General features: G+C 36.2%; 1 protein-coding gene across 1 annotated transcript in view; it reads left to right on the top strand.

The window, feature by feature from the left end:
- The window catches only part of KAT2B (lysine acetyltransferase 2B), a 122866-nt gene extending 113910 nt beyond the window's left edge, over window positions 1-8956 (top strand). Inside the window, 5 exon segments of the mRNA XM_017860976.1 lie at window positions 771-885; window positions 2484-2520; window positions 2760-2823; window positions 2920-3004; window positions 6893-8956. Coding sequence (XP_017716465.1) covers window positions 771-885; window positions 2484-2520; window positions 2760-2823; window positions 2920-3004; window positions 6893-7086 — 495 coding nt within the window. The 3' untranslated portion in view covers window positions 7087-8956.
- Window positions 8957-10926: the final 1970 nt, after the last annotated feature.

Raw genomic sequence — 10926 nt, 5'->3', positions numbered from 1 at the left:
TTTTTTTTTTTTTTTTTTTTTTTTTTTTTTTTTTTTTAAAGGGATAACCTCACTGTCTTGGAAGTAGTTACCTCAGCATATTAATAATTATTTTACACAACAAACAAAACATCTCTTAACATTTCTCAGTCAATGTGATGGCTCATGTCATGGTTGTGTTGCTTTAATAGATGATACTTTAAATTGTATTATTGTTTTCTTTCTTCTCATGACAGCCTACTATTATAGAGCTGCTTTTTTGATGCAGCTAGAATAGGTTGGAGCTCCAGCCTTGAAAAGTTTAAATAGTAAAGCTTTAACTACTGTAGGCGTTGGGGACTTTCTGGGGCCCGTTTACCTGCCTCTCTAGTCTGAAGGGAACAGTTCCTAGTTATGGGATGTGAAGAGATTCTGTCACTTGACTGAGTCGTGAATGCTCAGGGCTGCTTTCCTGTAATTCTGGCAGAGCCTCCTCAGAGAGGCAGGGCAAAATAATTGGCTGTTATGCTACAGATGACAAGTGGGCCCTAGGGGCTGTGTGTTTTCTCAATATTGGCTTTTCTGGATGGCAGGGACAAGTAACTCAAAGATGTTTTTGTGAATGTCACTAAATAGACATGGTATAATATAATCTGTTCATTTCTTACCTGTTAAATAGCATTCACCCCTTTCTCCCATCTCATTTTATAAAAAAGACTGTTTTGTTAGGAAAACATTTCATTAGGTTGGCTGACTTGAACTGTATCCATAGACCTCTTTCCCTAAACACATTTCCTTCTTGTGCTTTACAGATAATTAAAAAGCTGATTGAAAGAAAACAGGCCCAGATTCGAAAAGTTTACCCTGGACTTTCATGTTTTAAAGATGGAGTTCGACAGATTCCTATAGAAAGCATTCCTGGAATTAGTACGTATAGACCTTCTTTTAAAAGCGAATTTTTTTTTTTTTGGAGAGAGAGTCTTAAAAGTGAAATTTTTTAGTAATGCTGTGATTTGTGTTTGAAACAATTTCCAGAATGCAGTAACTTGGAAAGCTATATTGCCCTGCCTGTCTCTGTGTTATCTCTAGTCTTTTAAGAAAGGCAGCAAATGTCATCCTTTTATGTCTTCCCTACCACCCAATACAAACAAACCAAAGGGAGCTTAGATGCCCCCTTGTAATAGCTGTTAATATCCACCATTTATTAAGAGTCTGCTGTTTGTAGCACAGTGCGAATTATTACGCATATGCAACCTTGAAAGCAGGGAATCCTATTTTATAAATGGGGAAATCGAGTTCCAAAGCAGTTAGATCATTTACTGCTAAAGGGCACATAGCCAGTAACGGTCAGAATTAGAAGCAGCCCAGTTCTGATGTCCAAACAACTTACTGTTTGCACCGTGTCTCATTGCCACCAGGGTTGCAACCTCCAAGGTCAGTGCTTGACTAAACTAGTCTCCCCAAACTTCTAAAACATATTATTTGGTGTGCGTGATGGAAATTGTATACCTTGTTTCATATTCCCCATTTTACAGTAGTTTTCCTAAGGGTTCTTGGCTGTATGTTAGAGTTGAGTTGTATTGGGTTAAACCATACCAAATAGTTGTTTTTATAGGTCAAAAGCCATTGAATATCATTTGGCAATTTTATTCAGTTCAAATCCAAGTTCTTTTAATATATTTAAGCATTAATAAACAAAACAAAACAAGCAAAATTTTCCAGAAAAAATAAAATGTTATTTTGGCAAGATATATCACTTTATTACATCTGCCCTCTGGGAGATCTTACTTTTATGCTAAATCCGGAAATTCTACTTCCATGTAATATCTCTATTAATGACATAATAGTAACCAGATCACTGAATGCCTACTTGTGCCACACATTTATCTGTGCTTTTTTTTTTTTTTTTTTTTTTTTTTTTTTTTTTGTACATCAACTACTCTCAATAGGGATGAAACCACCTGATTTTTAGGGTTCTGTTTTATAGATTGATAAACTGAGAGACAACTTACTCTTATTTAGGGTGAGTTACCTTTTAAGGAAAGAACAGGAAATCACATCCAGATCTGTCAGACTCCAGGCTGTTTTCTATCTGCTACACTAAGCTTTCTTGCATTACAAGCAGGGCCTTAGCCAAATAGAACAGAGACCAGGACAGAGTTTGTTCTGACCTAAAATAACAGCTTAACTCTTTTACAGGGTCATCAGCAAAACATTTGACTTTCAGTTTAAAAAATACACATGCCCACAGTACTGTACATATTTATTTTCTATGCTCTCCACTGAAAGGTTGGTGTTCCTGCTTTAAAAACAGTAACATATGGGGCAGCGTTGTTAGTCTTGGAAATGTTTTATATTGTTAGCAGTATAAGGAAGTAACTAATTGCCATTAATTTCAGTCTTTTCTCAGAAGTAGATTTTTATTGAGGCATGCCTGTAATTTATTGTTTTTGATAAGTATTAACTATGTTACTCTCTTGACCAAAAGCACTTCTCATTCAGTGTTTCATTTTGTTGACGTATAGGAGAGACAGGCTGGAAACCCAGTGGAAAAGAGAAAAGGTAAGTATGACAGGCAAAAGGATGTTAATGGAAGTGATTTTTCCCCCCACCCAGCAACTTAAAGAAAATGGGCAAACTAATTGTAATCACTCACACAACAGTTGGTGGGTTTTGAGTTTCCTAAAACATTCTGGAATGATTCCAATTTTAGGTTTTTGTAAGAATAAGCTGAATAGTAATCAGCTGGCAATAGGGTAAAAATCTAATCATTGCTCCTTGTTTCCCTTTTTCCTTTCAAGTAAAGAGCCCAGAGACCCTGACCAGCTTTACAGCACGCTCAAGAGCATCCTCCAGCAGGTGAAGGTGGGTGTCCTCTTTATTCACCTCATGCACATATTTTGAAATGATTTCCTACATGGAATTTCCATATTAGATACCTTACTTTTTTCTTTACCCAAGAGCCATCAAAGCGCTTGGCCCTTCATGGAACCTGTGAAGAGAACAGAAGCTCCGGGATATTATGAAGTTATAAGGTTCCCCATGGGTAATGCCATTAACATTTTCTAAGTATAGATTTAAAACTCTGGATGGCGGTGTGGGGGACAAATGGTTGCTGAGGTTGATTTGTACTCCTCTGTTTAGGGTAGGAAGTGTATGACGGGTGGTGGGATTCCATGCACCGTGGAGGGGTAGTGATGGCAGAGAAGTGGGTGGCTGTGTTCATTAGAGACATTCTGCAGCTGTCGTTTAGAGCCCACGTGAGCTTAATGACACTAGACACAGAAAATCCAGGGTAACTGCAGATAGCACTAGATATGAAAGCTGGTACTTTAGATATAACTTTGCTTATATTCTAACTGTTTGGTGCAAATAGAAAACATCAGCTTATCCTCTTGATATGCTTTGAGTCTGTCGTAAATAGGTATTCCTTTTAATAATTATTCAAGATAACAATGAAAGAAGTTAAACTACTTGACTGCTGTGCTTTCAGAGGGAGAAATTCTACTTGCCACAATTCTGGATTTTCCATGCCCTTGATGGGTACTGTTAATGTCACTGTATATACTCTTTATTTTAAGCTTTGTCTCATATCCAAAATCAAACAAAAAAGGATGTCTTCAGAAACGTAGAATTGTGCAGTTTGGTGCTTTGCCCACACTATGCTAAAATGAATGATTAATTGAATCAATTGAGAACGCTCAAATTAAACTAATTTGGCATTGTGTGGGTGACAGACAGCTAGCTGAAATGTTTTGTTTTTATCAGCTATGTGGCCATATTTTTGGAGAGAGCCAGAGTCTTCTGTCTCTTTTCTACTTGTAATCTATTCCAGGTGCTAAGAATTGTGGAAGTCCAGCCTGGGTAAGGTAGTGAGACCCAGTCTCTACAAAAAGGAAAAAATTAGCCAGGTGCAGTGGCACACGCCTGAGGCCCCAGCTACTTGGGAGGCTGAGGTTGGAGGATCGCTTGAGCCCAGGAGTTTGAGGCTGCAGTGAGCTGTGATTGCACCACTGCACTTCAGCCTGGGCACTGGAGGGAGACCCTGTCTCAAAAAACAAAACAAAACAACAACAACAACAACATTATGGAAGTATTAAAAATGTGAAAAGGAAGAGTGAAAGGGATGCATTAGCTTCTTGATAACTGAGTTATTTATAGGTGTTTTCTATAGCATTTAAATGTTTCACATGAATATTTTATATATTTGTAGTAATGATTTCAGTAGCCTACACCCCTTAAAGTGGACACACATCTTTATGCTTTTCTTTCCCTCTTCTCTCTGCCTTACCACTATTTATTTCAGTACAAGAAAATAAAGGGTAGGGTTGGGTCAGTCTAGAATTCTGAATGGAAGGCTGATTTGGGAATCAGTATTGTCCACTATGTGCAAAATATGTTAAAACTCTTTGTGTCCATTTCTAAGCATAAATTAACTGATTTTTGTATCCTCTTCTCTGGAGCGTCTCAGCTTCTTTTGTGAAACCCTAATGGGAAGTTGTGTCAGTTTGGGGCCCTTTCAGCCCCTGTCCACATGCATTCTGAAGACGTGCAGTGATAGGTCTAGCAGATCCCATGGATCATAGCCTACTTACAGCCTGCTTTCTTAAAGTGTTTTGCTTGGTCCAGCCTGTGAAGGTTGTGAACTTCTCCAGTTGGATACCACCTGTGTGCATAGCTGAGTCTCACGAGGGGAAAACTGACCTAATTGAGCAAGGCCAATGATGGGCTGAAATGTGTGCTGGACAAAGTTAATTAAAGCTATAAATGGTGTTCTTCAGTAGGGCAGTATTTTTTTTTTTCTTGGTATTGTTTAGATGCTGAGTAAAATATTTAGTTTTGTCCCCAAGATTATCATGTATTTGAAGACAAGAATGACAAATCAATAATTTTACATTTTCCCATTGTTTCCTTATTTGATTTTTCTAATAACGTTACTTTTCTTTCCCCATATTCTAAAAATGGATGGGATTTTCTCTCATATGGATGGGATCTAACCTGCTTTCTCTCATATGGATGGGATCTAACCTGTTTTATTTAGGGAGTCACACACTGGACATCACCTGTATAGTCTGGCCCAAGCATGACTTCTTGGATGGCTAGCCATGGATGGCTAGGCAGGGTTTTCCTGCTTATCCAGAATTCCCAAATTAAGGGGAAGGGACATGAAAACAGAATAATTTAATGGTGTCTCTATATTTGGTACCACCAATATTTAGTCACCTTTTTTAACCCACCTCATTTTGTCAATTGAAAAAACTCTAAGAAGGCCAGAGGAAGAAAAATGCTATCTATAGCTATAGAATAGAAAGGAAGTATTCAGAATTGTTTATAGTTATTCAGAAAAGTCCAGACACCTCCATAATTCTTGCTTTGTTTCTGTTGCATTTTAGGCTCTCTCCATCTTTTCTTACCCACCTCCTAAAAGCAGTTCGAAAGCTTTTGGACAAACTTCTTTGTGTTGTGTCATCCTTTTGCTCCCCTCCACCTTTTTTGGGGTACATGTTTCTTCCTTTTAAAATGTTATAAATATTATATTGGGCAGCATATCTTAAGTGGTAGACATTTAGGTGGAAAAGTGAAAGGAATGTAAACATCTACTTTTACTTAGGGCCAATTTCATTGTTTTTTTCTTCCTTAAATGAGAGAACATTTTGATCTGTTTAGTCACACTTGGATGGGACATTTAGTGTGGATTTGATGAGTCTTTGTGTTTCTTAATGCTTTTAGATTTTTCTCTCTCTCCAAACTGTTTTAGAGAAGAAAGAAAAGTTGAAAGTTGAATTTATAGATGTGATGACATACACTCTAACCGAGATAGGCTTTAATCAAGAGATAGGCAGAAGCAGCTTTTTTCCATTTCTTCTTTGATGCTTTTGTGGTGGATTTAGGATATTGATGCAAATGAATTTCTTCCCATTTGGGGATATTGTACATCAATTTACTTACCTTATTAAATGATGATCCCAGTGTATTTGGTTATAGGTTTCTTTCCCCCTGGAAATTTTGTAACATATTTAGAATTTGGGATATTGGTAGTCAAAAGTGTTTTTTTCCCCCCCCATTTGACTTATTTTTCCACACATAGTTAATACAATTATAGCTTTTAACAATAAAGCCAGACTTCAAGACAACCACGGAACCATAAATAGACAAATGTTAGCATCTATTCTAATCTGCATATAATTCTTTAAATTAGTCCTGACAGTGAGGACTGAGGAAACCCCTCTTTAGTTTTATCAGTTTAGCTGGAGTACTGTTTTCACCTGTAAAATTCTGCAATTTAAAGCAAGCAGCTATATTGGGAAATTCTTTGCAATGGTCTCACAAGGCTTACTTGCTTTAGAAAATAGATTATTAAATGAAGTTTGTTATGCTTATTTCAGAGATGGAGCTTGAAGCAAAATTCATTCGAATCATTTTACATGCAAGGTCACTGGTGTGTTCACAGATGTATTTATTATTAGTTTCTCTACTTTATCTATATGACACCAAAACAACTGTGAGTTTAGTGAAACAAACGCAGTCTGATAGTTTATGATTCAATACCAACGTTCCACCTGCTCTGCTCCATATAGATAGAGCTTCTTCTGTATAATTCTGAATGAATAGCTAACAGTAGTCAGTTCATCATACTTATTGTTGCTAATCTACTTAGCTTCCTTGTGCTGAACAGGGGATTGAACCAGATGACTAATAATGGTCCCTTTAATGCTAAAATGGCTGTGATTTGACATTTTAAAAAACCCACAAGAGAATGAACATAAGATTTAAGAACTGTTTTCCTTGATCATAAGAATTTCTCTTAAATAAAAGCATTGGGATGATAAAAATGTAATCAAACCAACAACATAGATTTCTTTCCCAGTCCCAGTTTTATCAGCTGGTGTTTAAAATGAGTCAAAGATTGCTAATATTTTTTTTTCCTGTGCAGATCTGAAAACCATGAGTGAACGCCTCAAGAATAGGTACTACGTGTCTAAGAAATTATTCATGGCAGACTTACAGCGAGTCTTTACCAATTGCAAAGAGTACAACCCCCCTGAGAGTGAATACTACAAATGTGCCAATATCCTGGAGAAATTCTTCTTCAGTAAAATTAAGGAAGCTGGATTAATTGACAAGTGATTTTTTTCCCCTCTGCTTCTTAGAAACTCATCAAGCAGTGTGCCTAAAGCAAGGTGGTTTAGTTTTTTACAAAGAATTGGACATGATGTATTGAAGAGACTTGTAAATGTAATAATTAGCACTTTTGAAAAACAAAAAAAACCTCCTTTTAGCTTTTCAGATATGTATTTAAATTGAAGTCATAGGACATTTTTATTTTATGGAATAGATTTTAATCTATTTACTACTATTAAGGTAAATTTTCTATGGCATGTCCATTAGCTGACTATTCCATGATAGATGATTAGGGGTTTCCTCAAAACCTGTGTGTGAGGAAATTGCACATAGTAGCAAAATTTGGGGAAATTCATAAAATTTTCAGACCGTGAATGTTTCCATTTTTTTCTAATGGAATGTGAGAGTTTATTTTTATTTTATTCTGAAGGACTTTAAGGAAGGGATACATGATTTTAAAAAAACCCTGTAAGAGGTGAAATATGTGATGTTTGAAGTCTCATTATAGACTTTTTATATATATTTTTTAAAACACTCGTCTAGATGAGGTGCTTTGAGCAGTTCTGAAAAATGCAGTTCCAGGAAGGCAACTGCTTTGATTCCTAAGGAAGAAATTCTAAATAATGCAAACTTTTAAATAAGCATTTAGGTTTTGATAATTCTGTCTACCTGCAACAAACTTGTTAGTACATAACCACTATTTTAATAATTATTTTCTCTACACAAATGTGTGATATCGTATTTGACTTTGCTTATGCAGGCCATAAGTTCCAAAAGATAATTTCCCTGGCCACAAAGGCATAAACTTGAAAACACATGAGATTGAATCAACATGCTTTAATAGGAAAAGATGTGTGGTCTATATATGTATCCATCTGGTGAATCCTTGTTCTAATAAATATTTTTTTCTTTTCTATGATACACACAGCCACACTGATAATATGTAAATGAACATTTTCCTTTTTATGTCTCCAGATTATGTTTATTGTCTGAGGTAAATTAAATTCCCACCAGGGTTTGCTGTCAGTATTTTAACACCCACATTAGTATATGGGTCCAGGGTCATAACCCCCTAAAATCCATCATGCAACCTTATTAATCTATCTTGAGATTCCAGTTTAGTGCTTGGATTTATTTCCTGATTACACTACATAGAAAAGTGAGACATCTGCCATCCCAGCTCTGGGAAAACCAACTAATATACAACCATATAAATGAAGGCCATCTTGATGGTCTCAACACTAATTTTTTATGATGCAAATTTATAAACTGATTTTTGTAAAGGACAAACTTTTAAAAGTGTATTTAACTTGATGTTTTCTATCAGCATAAATAAAATGGTCATGAATAGTCATTAAAAACAGTTGCCAGTAATAATCTGCATGAAGGAAAAGACCCCGCAAATGGCTGAGTTGGAAGTATTGTTTTTGATATGTAACAGATATTCAGAATGCTCACACTGAAAATGCCTCAACTTTTTAAAGCATAAGAAACCACCATGAGTGGTGTCTAGATTTCTAATGAAGAATGATGATACAGTTTGGATTAAGTATCTTGGACTGGTTTTAAACAGTGCTTTGTACCGGATCTGCCGAAGCATCTGTCCAGCCTGGTATCCTGTGAAAGTTTGTTATTTTCTGAGTAGACATTCTTATAGAGTATTGTCTTTAAAATCAGATTGTCTCTTCTATATTGAAAGCATTTTATGTTTTCTAATTTAAAATTAATATTTTCTTATAGATATTGTGCAATAAAGCTGAAGTAGAATGTGTGGTTTTTGCAAATGCTTTAACAGCTGATAAAATTTTACATTTGTAAAATTAATATATTGTACTGGTACAAAATAGTTTTAAATTATATTTTAAAAAGCTTCCAATCTTGTGGTGTGTTTTATTCATTCAGTAGGCTGAGGTTAACAGAACGAATTATGATCTAGTTAATGACGATCAGTTGAATCCTTAAACCTTAGATCTTAAGCATTCTGTTGCATTTGGGGAGGTTTCATAAAATCCGTATCTCATCAGTAAGAGGTTTTCAGGAGAGACGCTTCCTCTGTCTTTTGAGTTTTCCACTGCGTCTTACCCACTCACCCACTAAACAATAGCAAAAACGATCCATTGAAAGAAGAGTGTTGTCGGTTTAGAAATTAAAAGAATTTTGTTTTTATACTTTGCGTCTGTGAAATATATGAATGAGACAGAAATACAGCCGATTTTTAAACATCTCCCATATGAGCTTTTAATGTTATTCAAAATGATGTCTGTAGGAAACAATACTATATCCTTTTGGGGTTTGAGAGGACCCAACCAAGAGAACCCCTCTTCTCTACTGAAATCTAAGCCAACTGAGAAGTTTAAAAAAAAAAAAAAAAAAAAAAGGCATACAATGGCCAAAATACTACCTTTAATACTAGTAAAATGGATATTGGAGAATGTGGCTTCCTTTTTACCTATGGACAATGGGCTTTCTAATGCTGAAACCCAGAATGTGATTGACCAGCTGCTCTGTACCACTGTTCTGTATCCCAGAATGTTACCGACAAGCTGCTCTGTACCCCACTAATGGGGCAGGGACTTTCCCATTACGCTCAGTGCAGCCCTAGAACAGTGGTGCTCTCTGAAGGCAGGCCAGTCCCGAAGAGGCCCAGGTGAGAGCGGGGCATATCATCCTATGTCCATAATAACCTATGGTAAGTATGTTACTACTTAACTCCTTAATTAGGCAAGTCCCTCCCAGGGGAAGAATGAATGAGGGGACAGAAGGAAGCCAGGAGATGATGTATGTCCTCCTTCAAGGAAGTAAACTTTTGTAATGGAGAATAAGTCTACTTCAATCAATAATTAAAAATTGGTCATATTTATTAGAAGCAAATGGTGAGAGGGAGACTTTGAGGTTTTCATTTTACCTAGATGAACAATTTATATTTCCAGAAACTAAAGTAGAAACAAGATCAGACTGAAGTACTATGGACCAGTTAATTATTTGTCACCCCGTTAAGCTGATATTCTTTAGACCAACCCTCAGTGTTTATTTAAAAGGATTTTAAGTGCTGCACAAGGAAGGGTAACTGGCAGCAGCTCTTGCCGTTAAGAGCTATTCTGCTCTATTCCTTAACTAGCATTCTCCTCTTAGCAAAGTAAAAATGCCAAAAAAAAGCCATCAGCTATTCTGGAATATCAAAGGTCAGAATGGTTGCAAGTTCTTACTTAAGAGGTAGTAATTAGGTTGACAGTTTTTTCATCTGTTGAAATATATGTTTAAAATTCTTGACCATTCAGACATTTTTTCCTGGCAGAAAAAAGGTGTCTGTGTAGGGGGTAGTGGAGGGTGGGCAGGGAAGGTGGTGGCAGGGACTGAAATCAGTGGCTGTGTTTGAGTCTTAAAGCTCCTGGTATTAAAGTCGTGTTTACTTTCTCCTTTGGGTGTATCAGTGCTATCAGTATAAGTGATGATAAAGATTGGCAGGATAAAAACAATGTTAACTAATGTCTCAGGTAAAGAGTTGAAAGTGAATTTAAAGAGAAAAAAAGAGCAAATGAAAGATTTCCAGGTACACTTTGGAGGAAGAGCTTCAGCAAAGTGAAAAAAAGATGCTGTAAGGAAGTGAGAAAACCATAAGCAGTATGAAAGATCCTCTTTAATGTATTTATGTATATTTATGCTTGATTTATTTATGGGAACATCTTTCTTATAGAAAAGGAAGCTAACAATGACAAAGCTGGAGATTTTCTTTGGGTTTATTAAAAGCAGTATTTCAACAAAGCAGAGAAAAATTAAGTCAAGCTTCCTGCTCCCTCTTCTTCTTGGGAAGTCCGACACACCCTTCACAGGATCAGGAGTTGAAAA

Source organism: Rhinopithecus bieti, unplaced genomic scaffold (genome assembly GCF_001698545.2).
Source record: "Rhinopithecus bieti isolate Rb0 unplaced genomic scaffold, ASM169854v2 scaffold_58058, whole genome shotgun sequence".
NCBI lineage: Eukaryota > Metazoa > Chordata > Mammalia > Primates > Cercopithecidae > Rhinopithecus > Rhinopithecus bieti.
Note: the sequence above shows the minus strand (reverse complement) of the source record. Positions and strands in the feature narration are given on the sequence as shown.